General features: G+C 33.3%; 1 protein-coding gene across 2 annotated transcripts in view; it reads left to right on the top strand.

The window, feature by feature from the left end:
- LOC128999125 (unconventional myosin-XVIIIa-like) overlaps positions 1-18,637 on the top strand; it is an 83,195-nt gene that overhangs the window by 46,223 nt on the left and 18,335 nt on the right. The window contains exons 19-23 of one of the 2 annotated variants that reach the window (XM_054425486.1): positions 1,295-1,423; positions 2,804-2,947; positions 4,469-4,558; positions 15,946-16,065; positions 18,221-18,454. In XM_054425486.1, coding sequence (XP_054281461.1) covers positions 1,295-1,423; positions 2,804-2,947; positions 4,469-4,558; positions 15,946-16,065; positions 18,221-18,454 — 717 coding nt within the window. Of the gene's footprint in view, positions 1-1,294; positions 1,424-2,803; positions 2,948-4,468; positions 4,559-15,945; positions 16,066-18,220; positions 18,455-18,637 lie in introns of those variants that run through there. The other variant, XM_054425484.1, reaches the window with a different exon arrangement.

Raw genomic sequence — 18,637 nt, 5'->3', positions numbered from 1 at the left:
AATTAATTAATTTTATCTGTTTGTAGCGCTTGGAAGCGTGTAATGCGAAGGTAATTGATCATGTTTTGTAAATTAATTGCTATATAAAAGTCACGATATATTTATTTCTAGCTGTAGTAACACTTTAATTAGTGCTTGGGATAAAATATTATTACTGTACTTAAAACTTATAATATAATATTGTTAAGGGTACAATTTTCATAATACCTTTGTCTTTGCGCCAATTATCTTCTACAAATGTTGGAATGTTTTTCTCTCAAAGTTTTTTAAATAATCTTCTATGAATTGTGGTAAAGTTCTGCACAACCGTTCAGTTTTGGAGAACCATTTTCAAATTGTGTTGGAAATTTAACCGAAGGGAAGATTTTGATGGTTGTAGGAAAAATACTAAACCAGCGGCGTTCTTTCTATGATCAATTGCTTTATAGCACCAAAAATGGTTTGGAAACATATCTTATTTACAGACAGATAAATAGACATATTTCACAGACAAGTGATACTAAGTTTTACTGAAGGAAGTGGTGTAGACAAAATCTGAGCCTTGTCGTGATATGCACGTTCAGTGTTTCTATGACAACTGCTTACGCTGGCTTCTTCTCGTCTTACTTCATCTCTTGTACCTGCTCGATTGAAGATTATAGTTTTGATTTTTTTAATTAATAACTAATAGTCTTTGTTTTTTATTCATCAAAGACAAGTTATTATACATCTTTTGATAGAACCCAAAAACTTGTAAAATATAAAAATGGATTTACAAAATAAGAACTATTTAATAATTATTTGAAATAAGATTAGTGTTAGATTTACATGTTTATTAGTTAATAGTCTTTTAGCTGTAACATACACGTCTTTATGAAAATAATGTCCAGGGAAATTATAATTGTATGTAAATTCACAGTAAAATTGCACAAACATAATATTGATATATTGTCCTGACTTCTAAGTGTAGGTTGAACAGGAAATGTAATTTGTCTCTCTCTTTAACTTAGACTTTTAAGAAGTCCCTTTCACAAAAATGTACGAGCTTGATTTGATATGAAAATGATGAGTTTAAGTACGAGATGAGCTTAAACTCTTCAGCTTTTCTTGAGCCACCACATGGAGGTACTTTGTCTTCTCCTACCCTCAATATTTACTTGGTGTTTACTTTCAGGATTGTTGTTACTTTTTTAGACTACTCTACAGTTCTCCGGGTAGAACCTTTTAAGATCTTTCCATCTTACCATTACCAAAAATGAACGTGAAATGAAGAAGGGGTGTTTTCTGGTTGTTTACGGGCTTGCCTTTGTTGCAGATATTCTTCAGAGCGGGTGTTTTGCCACGGCTGGAGTCCCAACGAGATGAGAAACTCGCAGGAAGAGTCGTCCACTTCCAGGCCCACTGCCGCGGCTACTTGGCCAGGAAGAGATTTGCCAAACGCAAGGTAAGTCTTAGTTATCGTTATGTTTGCATTTGAGAATCCGTGATTCATTAAAGTGTAAGTTTAAATATATAATACGGTAGCCCATTGTGAGGAGTTTCTTAACACATTCGCTGCTTCGGACGTTCCGGAACGTCAGCGGGGCCTCGGCGTCAGGAGCTAGGAACGTTCCGGTACGTCAACGTTCATTGTTGTTTAACGTTTCCATGGATCAGCAGGCTCGTTACGAGCGTCCTATATTTCTTTGCAGTTCGTGGGGACGTACTTTTCTGACAATAAAAAATATAGTTTTCCAAAATCACCACCAGTGTCGTTTTGAACAGGGCTCTTTCCTGCTAGATAGTGACACTACTTTACCAACTGCAACCTGGGTAGTGCTGCTATTTATCAGAATCGCTTAGTACTATGTCCAAAACCAGTTTTATTGCTATCCACAGAACATTGCTGTCCAGTATAACTACTGTTGTTTTTACTGTAATTCAGTGTATCAGCGGCGATGTTATGCAGCGGCAAGCGCTAGTTCAGCTCCTGACGCCGTCGCGACCTTTTTCATCTAGCCCTTAGCAGCAAACGTTTTAATCCAAAGTAGAGTTTCTTTCATCATGAAATTTGTACAAATATATCATGGAATAAGTTGAAGAAAGCTATGCCAGCTATAATGCTGCAACCTTGTAATTTGGAACTTATCTTATTGAAGGCTCATAAGTAAACATCTATGATATTGTAAGAATCATTTTTGGAGACCTTGAAAAAGGCGTAAATATTTTAAAGTCATTTGATTATTCATTGGTTTTAAAAAGTTGAGCATGAAATTGAGATACTTATACTTTGTGAAATCTACCCTTAGAAATTGTCTGCTTGTTCACAACATCGGCATGTATACCCACAAGCTCACTACGCTGGCGAAGAAATAAATCAACAGTCTAGACACCAAGTTGTTGATTACATCTTTAACCCTTAATGGGTTTCAAAATAGACTTCTCTTCCGGACGCATTTTTATAGAAAAAATGCTTTATTGCTCGCTGGCAGCTTAAAGAACAACGTACCTTACACACCTCTTTCTAGGAACCGACTAAACATCATTTCACCCTTTTTCGATATATTTTTTTTATAAATATGTCAAGTAAGTTTTTTTATTGATTAATGTATGTTACTCTTCTATTGGTTATACATGGTTTTTATACCTTTTGTGTATAAAATTAAATTTTTAGCCTAATGTTTTAATACTTGGACAATCTTGTTGTGTCACCGATCGTGTTTTAAATCTAAGACGTCCCTGAAGGGTCAATCAAGGGCTAAGTTGTCAATTTGCTTATATAGTACTATATTTTGTGTCTCAAACAACCTTTCACCCAGTCACCTAACTCAACTTGTGTCTGCAGGTTGAACAGCTGGCAGTCAGATGTATACAGCGGAATGTACGCAAGTTTCTCAGTGTTAGAGACTGGCCGTGGTGGAGGTTGCTGGTTAGGGTCATGCCGTTACTCAACGTTCACCGAACTGAGGAGGAACTTCGCTCAAAAACTGTAAGTGTTGTAGTGTCGTTAATTTGTAGATTAGTGTTACTATTGGTTCCGACTTGTCCGAAGTCAGCTGGTTCGGACATCGGATAGTCCAAACTTCTTCGAAATGACTCATCAGGAGGTTTTCTTGATGTAGAAGTTGACAGAATTGTAAAAATACCTTTTGGTTAAGTTTTTTATTATGTTTGCTCTGGATCTTTGTGTACTGTTTGTCTTTTTTCTACTGATAATGCTCTTGTGTGTTATAGGTCAAAGTAAAATAATCTGTAGATAAATATAAAAATTTACATTGAACTACAAACTTAAGTACTTAAAAAACTAACTTTTACAAGTATTGAGAGTAAAAATAAAATAGAAATAAAAATAAATACAAAAATAAAAAATTAAAATTAAAATATAGTTATTTCTTTAGTAGGCCTAACTGTTTATTGATTAATGATTTGTGATTACTGGAACTCTGATTATCCAATCCTACAGTAATGCACTAAAGAAATGAATGAAAAAACAGAAAACATGGACAAAATATGGAAATGTCTAATATTTTTAAACGTTTAGAAGAGGAAATATAGGATTTGTAAATGTTAAGTAAAAATAAAAAAGTTTTGGGTACAAAACCCATTTCCCCATCGTAAGATTGAGTCAGTGTAAATAATTTGTAAATAAATAGATATTGTTTGGTCTACAGGTTTGCTGCAGCAGGGATTTATGTGTTATGCTGCTTTGGTTCTCATAAAATCTAAATAAACATTTAAATAGGGATGGACGAGATTGGATTTTTAGTTCGAGACAAGACAGGATTTGTTATTTCTCATAAGATTTTAAGACGAGATCGAGACTGGATTTCCCTTTTATACCTATTGATTTATGACAAATAACTGGTCAAATACAGTAATAATAATAATAGGCAAGAATATTTCAAATCTTTTATTAGCCTAAAAATCATCAGTAAAAAAAAACAAATGTTATAATTAGGTCTAACTTACTAAAAATAACTCTTACGCATAGGTTACATGGTGATATCAATTAGGATATAGATCAACTTTGAAAAATATCAAATTTATCAGTCTTACTATCAAGTAAAATTTATTCAGTCTTCTGTTAATTTAGAATGAATTTGGAGTGACTTGTTTTGGCTATGTTTACAGTAGTGAAACATGTCTCACACTACTTACACTTAACAAAACTTCTCATCATTTGCGATGTCAAAACAAAAAATTATAAAACAATTAAAGCACATAAACATTGATTACATTGGTTTGGTTTTATGTAAACATTGGTTTACATTGGTTACATGTAAAGAATTAATAAAATAAGAACGCCCTTGCAAAGGAAACGCAACAACAACACGCTCCTGTATTGCGGTTAATGCACTTACTTTTTGCAGGCGTTTTTTACTGTTTTTTTTTTTTTATAATCTTAATAAAAATAAAATCTAGAACAAAATTTAAAACTTCTAGAAAATTTCGAGACCTGTCCATCCCTACATGTAAATAACTCCTTAATAATGTATTTTTTGCTTTTTAGGAAGAGCTTGAGAACCTTAAAACCAAGTTTGAGAAGCTTGAACAAGAAAAGTCAATGTTCCAACTAGAAATCAGCAAACTAGAAGCTAAGGTAAGATTTGTTGAAAATGTTATTGTATTTTTTTTTTTTTTTTACGCCAGTGGCATTTCACGAGAGTTACGAGAGATAAATGTTTTAGTGGATGTGCCGGGGATTGAACCCGTCCCTCCCGCACCGAATTCCGAGACGCTAACCACTAGGCTAGCAACACAACCAAAATTTGTGTATTAATTGTTTTTTGTATTGAAATCAGCCAAAATTAGTACAGTAAACCGTCATTAAAATGGGACTTTGCTTAATCTGGATAACCGTTTCTCAGCAGTTGTAACCATCTCTTGTGTGTGTGTGTGTCTTTTTCTTCATATTAAGAATATTTTATTTAATACAGTGGAGTCCCGATAATCCGAACTTCGGTAATCCAAAAGTCCGCTTAATCTGAAACCAAAAAATATATTTTTTATTAAAAAAAATTTTTTTGAATTTTTTTTTACTTTTGACACAGTTAGCTGTACCTCGTCAAAGTATTCTGTAGCGGCCGGGCGAGATAGACTTTTTTGTAGAGTATTTTAGTAAATATTTCACCATTTTTGTTATTACTGTAACATTTTACATTTTCGTCCGCCAAATCACAAATGGATTTTATTAAGTGATAATGCTGCAGCCAATAGGTCTAGCCTTAAGTAATGTGAAAAACAATCCCAGGCTCGTGCCTGCGTCCGAAAAAAAGTAGTAAGAAGTAAGACTAAAAAATAAAATAAAATAAAATAAACATTTAATCCGAAATATTCGGTAATCCGAAATGGGCCCGGTCCCAACCATTTCGGACTAACGGGACTCTACTGTACAGACAACATGGAACTTAACTAGTCTTGATCAATGAAGGTTTACTGTAAGCTATTTGCACAATTGGCGATTGGGAAGAGAAACGTGATACAATTCCACTAGCCAGCATTGTGTTGGAATTCGATTGGGTTTTTGTTTAGTGTCAAAAAATATTTGGTACATTTGCTACATCACGTTCGATGGTTTGGTCGTAGCATGGCCTGATTGTTCTACTGACAAGAGGTGTCAGCATTCCGTGTGATGTGTGCCGAACCGAAGAGAGTAGGGCAGTCTATAATAAGAGCAAAAGGGATGAAAAACTGGGGAATTCTCAGTCACGACTATATACTAATTTTTACTCCCCGCATTTGTCATCAAGGTATAGATATGCCATACTCAAACTCTCTCGTAACAAAATGTAGTTAAGTGTCGAAAATCAATTTCCGATTAATAATAAACTGAGTTTTTATGTCCCGACACAGGTTCTTGAAAAAGGGATGAAAAACAGAAATACCTTTTATTCCTAAACATACAGACTACATACAGGATAACCCATGTCAAATACCGTTATACAATTAAAGCAAACCTCACTGCATTGTTCTGAAGTCTTTGCCTGTCTACATTATCAATGGTGATGAGGTTTCCATAAGCAGGGAAGGGAATACAAAATAAATTACTGACTAAACCAATCTTAACTTTACTGTCTCCAATATGGTAATTTGTTATTTGTACAGACCCCGAATTCTACGCAAAGCCAGCTAAGAAATTTTAGTGATGTAATCAGTGAAACTAAGATCGCTGATAATTATGCCCAAAATCCTGGCAATGTTGCTCATCTTTAAGTCTACGTCATCAAGTTTTACTTTCACATCATGATCGATGATTCTTTGGACAATATTAGGTGGAGTAATGTAAAGTACAGTGTGTTATTCTCCGTTTAATTTGAAACAATGTTTCATGGACCACTCACATCAGTGAGTGAATTCATCATGCATATCAATTCATCAAATCCGAGTTCACCCTCGTAAAATCTTGGTCAATTGAATTTACCTCATAGGATAAATGCCTCATACATAAACCTCATAGGTAGAAGTGTACACAACTGGATAGGTCTGCAGGGGAAATGGTAAATAAAATGAGGCCCAGACAGCTCCCTTATAACACTCCCCTCTCCCCTAACTTAATCATGTGAGAGATCTGTCCCCATTCTAGCCATCTTTATATCAAGTATGAGTCTACTCAACCAATTATATTATTCCAGAACTAAAATGTCTTTATTTACCAAGAAGCAAAAATATGGAATCTAAATTAAAGTTGGATGAGCTATGACTTTGCCATTTATAGGTTCTTGTTCTTAGCAATATACCTGTATTGAATATATTGTCAACAATTTGTGTATTAAGTGCGCAAAGTATGTCATTGCCGCTTGAGAACTGTAGATGAACATTTTGAGAGCGGTCAATGGTTAGTGCTTGTAGTGCACACAAGATTTTTCCTATCAGTATCACCATAACTTATCATAACACGCAGATTAACTTTTTAGCTGTAAATAAACTATAATTTAGGCTATGGCACCCGATGTCTTTAAAAATAACAGATTCTATTCTATGTTTGCTTTTTTTAGGTTATGTTGTTTGCTTACCAGATGTTAGCGTTTTATAGAAACACCAAGAGTGAAATCAGCTGATCAAGCGAGCGGGAATTACTAAATAACTTCTTGATCAGCATTGTACATTTTAATAAATTTACATAAAGTAAATAAAAGAAACGTCCTATAACACTTAAAACATATATTTATGCTTATACTGTTACTCACAAAACGGTAAATATACATAAAAGATGGTAAGTAGTGATCGATTATGATTGGACACTCCAATCATCATCCGACCTAATAGGCGAACGACAAGAATCAAAATGGCGTCCCTTTGAGTCCTTTGGATTCTTGTCATTCGCCTATTGGGTCTGATGATGATTGAAGTGTCCAATCGAAATCGATCACTACTTACCATCTTTTATGTACCGTTTTGTGAGTAACAGTATAAGCGTAAATTTATGTTTTAAGTGTTATTAGATGTTTCCTTTATTTTAAGGTTGAGGATACGTTGACTGAGATGTGAATTTGGAGATTGTTTTGATTGATGTTTAATTATTTTGGTCTTTGTTATCACTGATATATTCCCTAAATATTCGGTAAAAATCGATCGCGACTACTCTACTTAAGGTACTGATACTTATGATCTAAAAGATTTTACTAACATTAAGAAAGTGTTCTACCTAATAAAAAAAAGAAATTTAATTTACTGAGGATAAAAGGAAAAAAATCTAATGTTTTCTACTTAAATGCTATGGCTTTGATTGTCTGGTAGGTATATTACTAAATTACTATTGATTTATTAATATTTATTAACTAACTAGTTGTGACACACATTATATACCGGTACTCTTTCAGTTTGGATGCTATTCGTAGTTGAATGGAGTTTCTAAAGTGCTGTTGGTTGATGTAAGGAGTGATAATGTTATTGTAAGTGTGTTTTCACTTGAGTGCTACAAAACCTACATTTATTCTAACTAGTTTGCGAACCAGAATGATTGGACTATGGGACGGGGGTTTATGGGGGGTTTTATGGGGTAAAAATAGGGTTTTCCCATTTTCGACTCTAAAAACACAATATTTTATAATTTCTTTCCAACCCATTTTGTAGAGCTTAAAAAACAAATAATTTAGTATATTGAAGCGTTATTATGCCCCTAATGGTTACGGAGAAAATTCCAAAAAAATTGTAAATTTAAAATTCCCATATTATGGAGAATAAGTCAACTGTTTGCTTGTTTATGAACATATTTTGATCAAATTTGGAAAATACACCCGTTTCTTTAAACTATTAACATTTTACAACAAAAATCACTTTTTTACCCTCCCTGTTGCAGCAAACCTAAGTACTCGTTAAACTAATTCTATTTAAATATGGAATAAATTTGATATTTTTAAGGAGGCATCTTAGTGAAAATCCAATTATGCAAATGGAAATTCGCTTAGTCTTCAGGTTTGCTGCGGCGGGGGTATTTTTCTTATTCAATATTTCTACAAAATTAGTTTAACTTGGCTAATGCGTGGAGGCAGTTATTTTGAGGATAAGTACATATCAATAACAAATTGTTTTACATTCTACATGCTCACACTGCAGCAAATATTTGAGACTGTAATTGAGTAATGGCTTATCAAACTTCCTGTGTATATAGGCCTGGAAAATGTTTGATATCTCATATCATTAAATTATTTAAATATTACAAATGTCTGCAAATTAGTTCTGGCTTAATAGAATAACCAAAGTGAGATGTAACAAAATAATTAAAATACCTATTGTCTCAATAAAAGTTAGTTTTGAGGGTGAAAATAGAAGATTATTTCTATTGTGATTGTGATCCTATAATAGGATTTTTATTCAAATTGCGACATGAGAGAAAGTTGCTGAAGAATCTTTTGCAATCGCAAATATTTGTGAGGTAACTTACACAGTGTATTAAAATGTTTGACTTCAGTTGCATGAACTGATGGTGGTGAGTTCTGTTTATACTTCTATTTTTTATATTTTTCAAAAAAAAAATAATTATTTTTATTTTTTCTAGACCAGAGATTTAAATACAGCCTTTGTCATACATAATAAATTCATGCTCAGAACTTTCTGCTGATACATAAGATACTGTTAATTGAAATACTTCTAAATCCATTATATGACTTCCAATTATGTAACAAATAAATTTCCACACATAATTTTCATTAAAATTTTTCAACACACATTTTCTTCATTAGTGGTCCAATTATGTGTCTTTCCTTTCATCAAATGTCAGTTCCAAGACCCCTTACAAGCATCCTATACAGCTACCCAAGGTTCAAGAATAACTTGGCATTAAACAAGAAAAATATATATGTAATGATAGTTAATGGAATCTTAGTGTCAGTGACTTTTTGAGATAAAAAAAAATACTGAATATAAAAACTACTGAAAAATGAAAAAATACTGTTTTTTTGTAGTTTGTTAATGTGAGGAAGCCAGTCAAGATGTTTGTAGTTTTTTTTAAATTTTCTTTTATAAAATTATTACTCAATTTTACAATCTTTGTTTTCACAGCGAATTCACTTACCCTCTGTATTATGATTTAATTACTAAATAAATATGTTAGTTTACTGCAATTAATCAATGTTTCTGATTAAAATCCATAAGTAAATGTTTGTATACAACAGATTTATAAACAAAATCTAGAATCAATTGAAAAAATATGATATAACAATAACCAGTAGTATCCTATTTAAAATCTTCAATCAATTGCTCCGATAGTTAATATATTAATAGCTCCCGATCAAAAAGAGGCTGGAAATAATTGTGTTTTGTGAAATTGGCTGCTCGCCAGTCTGGCAGTAGTGTCGTTGCAGTCTGCAAGTGTTTGTATCTCCCGGGTCTGGGTCCGTCGCTCACACATGCACGTCTTAATTATACATCTCAGGGACAAATCCAAGAGATTAACAATTATCTTTCAAATACAATTATTTTAAATTGTATGTTATAAGGTGTTTAACACTTATCACAAATTTAAAATCTAACCATTGTTGGGTCTTAATGACGTTAAAAAGTGTACCATCAACTCAAAAGTTTTGCACTTTTACATAAAAGTTTATCTTTGAGTTTATAAATATTTTTCCTAATTTAGCGTGTTACCTTATATGGTATATTTTACTGGACAAACTTACCTTTTCGTTTAATGTTTTATCTTTTTTTTATGTAGTTGTATATAAAACAAAACACATTGATCCTAGAATCAAACCATGTTAATACAATTAATTCCGACACAACAATCAAAATATGTATAAATCTAAAAATACTATGTTTCTCACATGCACAATTCATTTATAATCTATTATTTAGAGTCAGTTAATTCTAAGTATCTTGACACAATTGGTAATTCTACATAAGTAGTGTTTAGAACAATATTCAATTAATAATTGAAATAATTGCCATAGGTAAACCATTGAAAATTATAGAATAATACTTAGCTTGTATACATTTTTTTCAATTTATTATTATATAATTATGTTACCAGCAAAGTATATAATGCAGACATTCCACAGATTAACTAACTCGGAATTCTATACATTGCCTGAAACATTTAGGCAAACTGTGAAATGAAGTAATAACACTAGGATTTTATACACTTTGCCTAGGCATTGTGTATAATGTCTACCCACAGCTGTGTCAGGCAAAGAATATATGAAGACATTTGTTCAATAATCATTTTCATTACAGTATTGATTTGTCTTGTGTATGGTTACGTTCTGGTTCGGTTGGTTTTTAGATTATATTGGTTACTGGAAAAAAAAGGAATCAGAAGTAAAAAAAAATCCTATGACAGCGTATTTTATAATTTGATTGGTTCATTTTAGGCAATGTATAGAATACCTGATTATGTACTTTGCCTGTATAATATAGTGTCCTAAAATAGTATTTTTTAACTTGAACATTTTGTTTTTAAGGTCAAAATGAGTAAAAAAGTTGCAATGTGTTTTAAAGACATTTTAAACTGACTTCATTGAAACATTATAGTTGTCAATCAAGCTGTGTAGATGTTATAGAACAGTCGTAACCTGACCTGGGCAGCTCTTGTGTTTATTTTGATTGCACGCCAGGATATTTCTTTCTAGACACAAAAAGTGGCCTCAGGATCCTTCTGGGGGTTTAAATCACTGTTAAATGACAAAGTATTTAATCAATTCCAATTAGTGTAAGAACAAAACTTATTGCCTTACTTTGGGATTCCTACTATTCCTGTATTTTCCAATAAACCTTAAACATCTTTTATTGAAGGCAGGGTATGATATAAGTGTTATTTGATTCTGTATTGGTTTGATACATTTGATATTTTAAATACATGTTACAACATAAAGGTTAAAAATACAGAGTAATTAGTAACTCTGGATTATAAGTAATAGCTAGCAAAGTAAATATGCAGAATTTTAAAAATCTATTGAGAAATATTCAACCATAACAAATTTTCCTACATTTTGAACTAGAAAAAACTAAATATTTAGTATTTTTTAGATTTAAAATAATTATAAATGTGGCACTTTTTTACATTCTTGTGAAAATTGTCAATAAAATCTTTAACCTTTTTAAATTCTACTGCAAGACCTTTATCCAGTCTTAAAAATATTTTTGAATTATCCATAATATTTATGTTCCAATTTCACATTCCAGGATATTAGATTCATGCCCGGACCCATTTTACACATTACTTCAAGCTAGTCCTTGAGGGCCGCGGCATTATCACATAGATAAAATCCATTGGTGATTGGCGGGATTTGAACCGGGACTTTGGGGACCGAAGCTTTGTTCTCTACCTCTAGACCAGCTCGCTCCCCTAATACAATTACATTGATAAACAAGCTGACTAAACAACGAATATATCAAACTAGAAAAAACAATGTATAAAATCTCAACGGATTTCCATCAAGCAACTGTTAATTTCTGTTGACATACATGTATTATTGTAATAACTTTTTATTGGTACGGTAACATTTTCAAATGGTTAACTTTTTTTTATCTACAGACTGTTTATTGTATTAATATCAAAAGTATGTCAATGCTGCCACATTCCTAAATGCTGGTAGTGTCTCAAGTGTATTTGTCAATAAGGTAAATTTTCTGTTTTTATTGCTATATATTTACTGTACCTGCATTCCACGATGCAAGTGTATTTGTATAACAATAGACTCCTTTTCCGGTGTCTGTTGGCCGGATGCCAGCTTCGGCTAGCTCTAATACTTCAACTTGTTCGTCGTTCAACACTTTTATTCCCGCAGCCACTGTAAACCATACACAAACTGTGCTCAAATTTAATACAATTTTCCATCTATAAAAACAAATGATTTTCAACTGTTCTTTTACCTTTCTTTTACAGAAAGAAATATTTATTTAAGATTTTTGTTTTACGATCTACTCTTATAAATTTATATTTTGATCTCGAAACTCTTATGTTAGTTTTTTATGAAATAGCTATTGTATATTAACAACTGTCCAGACATTGTCTTAAAATGAGTTTAAAAAATAATTCGACTTAACATTTTTATTTAGATACCAATAGTATATTTTTAAAAAAATTACAGTTTTTCTTGTTTACTTAACTTAAACTGACTTCAATAGTTTAGATGTTATTTTTTTACCGGCTGTTAAAAATTTGTATTTAAATATAGACTTTTGGGGTTTTCAATATATTGTGTCTCTATTAATTGAGGATAAGCAAATTATAACTTTGTAATGTTTTTATCAGTTTAATTCTATTATTTCAAATTTTAATTCTTAATTTAAATTTCTTCACCCTTAATTTTATCAAACAATACACAAACTAGGCAAAAATGCAGTTTTACCACTTACAAATCTGAATATCCTAAAATCACCAGCACATTTCTGTTCTATGAACCCAACTTTAATGAGACGGAAGCTGTCAGCTCGCCAGCCAAGAATAATGCACAGCCATTAGGATATAACGAGTTCAATGTCCTTGAAGCCTACATAAAATAATTGTTTTTTAAATCATTAAAAATGCTTTACTGCTTTATTTCCATCTGAGAGTATTCGAATAAGACATTTTCTAACGTGAATTGTTTATCCAAGGAAACAGTTGTAACAAACAAGATGTAGAGTGTCGGCGAGTGACTGGCCAAGTGCCAGAATGTGAGCCGAGATCACTTGTTGGCCAGTGTCCGGCCGGCCTCGCGCGGACATGTTCTCCTCGGACTCCTCGCGATTCCACAAACTGTTTACCAACAACGTCCCCTCCACGTCGAAGGATCACCGGTCCACGTCTGTCACAGATGAGCGACGCGCAGACTCGGTCGGCCGGACAATATGGAAGTACAAACCCATCATGTTGCGACGACTCTCCGTGGCGTCTCGCTCACCTTCCTGCTGCTCTACGACGAGCGAAGTGGACTCCATCACAGAGTCTTACCCTCCGGGCAACGCGGAGCTACAGAGGTGCGACTCCTTCAACCCCGATTATCTCAGACGGAACAAACCGGTGTCGGGCGGAAGTAGCTTCGTGATGGGCATGAGGAGGCAACAACGTGCCGCAGTGCCTGGGCGCAAAGACTTAGAGACGAGCTCGGCCCAGCTGTCTGCGCGGATCAGTGAGTTTCTGCAGCGGACCGACCACGTGATGGACGAATGGAAGCGGCTGGGACATCGAGAGCCCTCGGTAGACCTACGCGCTGTGAAACGCAGCAGTAGTGTGTCCAACATCATGATTAGAGGGTTCCAATACTGGGGTCGGGACAAATCTGTGTGTAGCAACTCGTGTGATGTGGTGTCTGAGATGGACGAGGTAACTGCTGCCATTCTTTGTAATCCTATCTATCTATTGTACATTTTAAAAGACTTATTTTCCCCTTGTGTTTAAGATCCTTGGAAATTAACATTACTTTGAAAGGAAGTGTCTTGGGCTGATAAGTGAGATGTCGCTGGTTCAAGACCAGTTGCCCAAACTATCCATCTCATATCTGTCATCACTACTGGCTCCCTCATCTAACTAATACTGTAACAATATTCTGTCCTTAGATCACCGCAATACTGTAGTCTATGGCGAAAAGCGCTTGACGTTTTTACATAAAGAAATGCCTTGAAAAACACAGTTACAGTAGAAAAACTCTAAATTTAAAAAATCCTAAACAAATTATACCATAATTCTTTTGTATTTCATAACCAACCACTTATGTTTGAGTATCATCGTAACACAAAGACTAATGTTTTTCAAAAACCTTTGTCAATCGATAAATCTACTTAACCACTTTTCCTTGAGTGCTTCATCTTTTATGATTCATGAACAAATTTTAAAAGTCTACTTTGCGGATAAGTACATCATATGCACTTATGACAATAAAAATCAAACATCAATTGCTTTGGGTGTTTTAAATCCAATACAAAGATTCTTCTACAAATTAATTGATGAAAATCTATTAAATAATAATTTGTCAAAATAAATTAAATTTTGATAATTTCACTATTAATAACACATTTGTAAAAAATAAATTTGTGATGGCTACAGCCGCTGCAGTAGAATGCACACCATCAACTTATTTATAGACTTCAAGATGGAAAAGGAAGCAATCATAGTTTATTACTTTGCTATTGACGCTGACTCAAATAGATATACCACATTCTATTTCTATTTTCAGTAAATATTGTACCAGCTATAGTTTCATATTAGAGGAATAGCAGTAATACAATGCAATTTTTCTGTTTTATTTCCTTCTTAGAAATATTGTATTATTTTCAGTTGAGTTTTGAATCACAAAAGTATTGAATTAAATGAATAAACAAAGCAAACATCTTTATCTGTACTTGATCAAATGAAATACTGTATTCGGAACAGAGATTATAGATAATGATAATTATAATAGGCTGCACTCAGTAAATTATTGCTTTTAAATCCTAAAAGGTTATCACTAAAAGTCTTTCCATTGCCTCTAATTCTTTTTATAGGCCTAAGCCTTTTGTCCTGTGCTAAAAGTAGAAAGAGTGTTGGGATGTCTATACGAGATAAGATCCAAAAGCATCTCGCTTGATTTAAATATCTGTAGGTCTATATTTTTAGCCCACTAATATCCCGTGAAATTTTTATTTATCTGAATGTTTGGTACAAAAAGAACAGCAAAGCTCTTTGTGATATAATTATAATTATTGCCACAAATGTGCTTTACAAAACTTCAAACACATAGGAGGTTGTTATAATTTTAAAACCATAAAAACCCAAAAGTTGTATTTTCTTCAGGGAAATTTATCTTATATACAATTCTGCTTGTAAAAAAACCTGGATGGTTGGACTTCTTACAAAAAAGGTTGTTGAAAACAAACACAAAGTAGTTTTAAACAAAATTTAATAATGTACATTTTAACATTACAGTTAAAAGTTGGTATTACAGGGGAGCGACTGGTGTAGTGGGTAGAGCGCGGGACTTCGGTCCCTGAGGTCCCGGGTTCAAATCCCACCCCCCTGAGATGCTGTCAATAAACAAAAACATCCTGAGACAAAATGTAATCCTGGCTGGGTAGCTGAGTGGTTATAGTGCTCGCCTAGTAAACAAAAGGTCGCTTGTTCGATCCTGAGAAAAGTCAGTAGCTTTCTGATGGTTCGAAACTGGACCCAGCTGTTCCTGATCATTGGGCTTTAAATAAATGATCCTGACTAATGAAACTGCTGATCTTAGTCAGTTACAAAGCTACACAGATCATCTCACACCATTCTACACTCATCCTTCACTCATATTTGGGTTAAAATACGCACCTAGGTGGCGCCCCCATCTCAATGATTGATATTGATATTGATAATACTTGTAAAATTTCAGAAGACTTACATCATATCTCTTGGACAAGAAACAGAGAACTGTAATTTTTTTAAGTGGAAGTAGACATTTCTCACCTTAGCAGTGTGTAAAGGTCGGTGTACCCCGGTCTATTTTAGGGACACTTTACTTTTGAATATATAATGACCTATACGGTAATAGAGAACATTTTACTATCATATTTTTTGTTATCGAGATTCCACTGAACATACAAATTACGTTTCAGTTGAGCGAGTTGACGATGGACCTTGCGGAGGAACGTTCGTCTGCAGCTCTAGCCAATCAGAGACTGAAGATGGAGAGTGCGGAGAAAATGAGGCTGGAGAAAGAACTAGGAGATATCCAGGTATAAAAACATTACAATTATTGCAAAGGTCACCAAGATATGTTTAGTGACAAGTGCTTAAAATTTAGAATTAGAATAGATCTTATTAGCTGATGAACAGTTTGGTTTTAGGAAAAATCGAAGTACCACTTCCACTGTGGCTCATTTTGTAAATTCAATAACACAGAGCTTGGATGGGTCACAGAGCACTATTGGCGTGTTCTGTGATCTATCCAAAGCCTTTGATAGTGTACACCATCAAATTCTTCTTGATAAATTATCCTCCTATAGATTCTCAGAATCAGTTATTTTGTGGTTGAAATCATATTTAAACGATCGCTTTCAAAGAACAGTTATTATTAAAGAAAACATTAAGTATGCTTCTGAATGGGAAAAGATTGTTATGGGGGTGCCTCAGGGCTCTATATTAGGACCGTTATTGTTTTTGATGTACATAAATGGTCTACCTAAGAATGTTAAACCTAGTTTGTTGTTATATGCTGACGATACGACAGCCATCATTAAATCAAAAGACAGTCATGAACTAAGTTTAGCCTTGAATCAAGCTCTTCAAGATCTGTCAAAATGGTTTAAAGTAAACGGTTTAAAAATGAACCACATTAAAACACAAATAGTAAAATTTCAAACTGCACAGTGTAGGGACGATCTTGAAGGCTTTGTTTATTTTGATAATGAAAAAATAAATTTTAGCAACACAGCTAAATTTTTAGGAATTGATGTAGATAGTTTATTGAATTGGAAGAATCACATTCATAACACCTCTAAAAAGTTAAATTCAGTATGTTTTCAAATGTTGGTCTTAAGAAATGTTGTTGATTTAAACACTAGACTAATGATTTATCACGCTTTATTTTCGTCAATTTTACAGTATGGAATAGAGCTTTGGGGCGTCACATCTGATTCGTATCAACTTTTTAAACTTCAAAAAAGAATACTTAGAATTATGACTTTTAAACCCGTAAAACATTCTTGCAAGCAACTTTTTAAAGAACTAAAGATTCTAACCGTCCCTAATTTGTATATTCTTAAATGTTTATTGTATGTGAAATCAAATTTTGAAAAACTCCACAGTGAAAATAATCGGCACAATTATAACACTAGATTTCATACAGATTTTCAATATCCTATACACAGATTAAACCTTGTGGAAAGGACACCTTCTTATATGGGTAAAAGATTTTTTAACAATTTGCCTGGGTACTACAAATCTATAATAGGATTAGTATCTTTTAAAGAAAAAATTTTTGAATTTTTATTGGAAAAGAATAATTATAGTATTGGTCAATTTCTTGAAGATAAATCAATGTGAATTGTTTGTTTTGTTACCTACTATGTATTTATTTTTACCAATATAAGCTAGTTTATTTTAGTATAGTTTGACAATGTCACCTGTTTTGTCTGGCTGTGCCAGAGCATAAAAAAAAAAAACGTTTTGTGACAATAAAGATGACTTTGACTTTGACTTTGACTTAGATCCAGCTTTAATGTGCTGTAGTACTCAAAAGTCTGTGTAATTAACGTATACTGTACCTAGTGATTCTTATCATGAGTTATGATGATACTAGACCATATAATTAAACATTGCAAGCAACTTTGCATCACATTTCTTTCCTATTTTAGTTTGCTTTGGCAAATATGATTTAATTTAGGCACAATCTAAAATTTTGAAACCTAACTGTTCTACAATAAATTCATCTTGATAAGGTTTTTATAAGGTTAAAATCATTACAAACATACAACCACAGTTTGTGGTTACACAGCAACAAAATGTCTTCACCCGAAGCGTACGATTGAACACATCTTTGATAACCGTAGAGTAGCAGGTCACTGTAGCTAAACGATTATCAAAACAGTTTATCATTCTATTTCACTCTTAAGCACAAGCTGTACCTTTTTTACTAGCCAAATAATTGTGTAAAATATATTACCATTGGGAAAACCAGTTAATTGCAAAGCTTACAGAACTTTCAAAAATGAAAATCGTTTAATTTTCCAGATTCACACTATTGCAGTAGCTCCATATCTTTCTGTATTTCTTTGTCGTGAAAAATGGGACCACAGCTGTACTCAAGGAAAAATTTATTGGATAAACTTTCAAACTCAATTTGTGTAAAGTGTTACCTATATTGATATCTTTTTCTCTTTCATTTAACAGAAACAGAAGCAACAGTTGATGGAGAACAGCGAGAGACTGGAGATGGAGCTCATGTACAGTCGCAGCTCCGAGTTGAACGGAGCGTTAGAGGGGGAAGGTGATGACGAGTCTGCGTATAAACAGCGTTATGAGCGAGCTGCGCGAGAGCTGGCGTTCACCCGACGCAGACTACAACAACAGCATCAGGACGATCTAGAACAGCTTGTGGCACTCAAGAAACAGTTTGAAAAAAAGGTGCGGATATTTTATTGCAATTCCCTTTAATAGATAATATCAAAGGTTACTGTCTCTTAAAGACTCTCACGGGAACACGCTGAGGTCAGATAACCTATATGGTCAGGTAAAACGTGTATGAAACCTAGTCATGCAAAATACTGTAGAAATTAATGTATTATTTGTATTTTACTTACTCTTACT

The sequence above is a fragment of the Macrosteles quadrilineatus genome, unplaced genomic scaffold (genome assembly GCF_028750875.1).
Source record: "Macrosteles quadrilineatus isolate MER2022 unplaced genomic scaffold, UCM_ALF_1.0 Scaffold_7__1_contigs__length_78375512, whole genome shotgun sequence".
NCBI lineage: Eukaryota > Metazoa > Arthropoda > Insecta > Hemiptera > Cicadellidae > Macrosteles > Macrosteles quadrilineatus.
The sequence above is the reverse complement of the archived record's forward strand: the minus strand, read 5'-3'. Positions and strand labels throughout refer to the sequence as shown.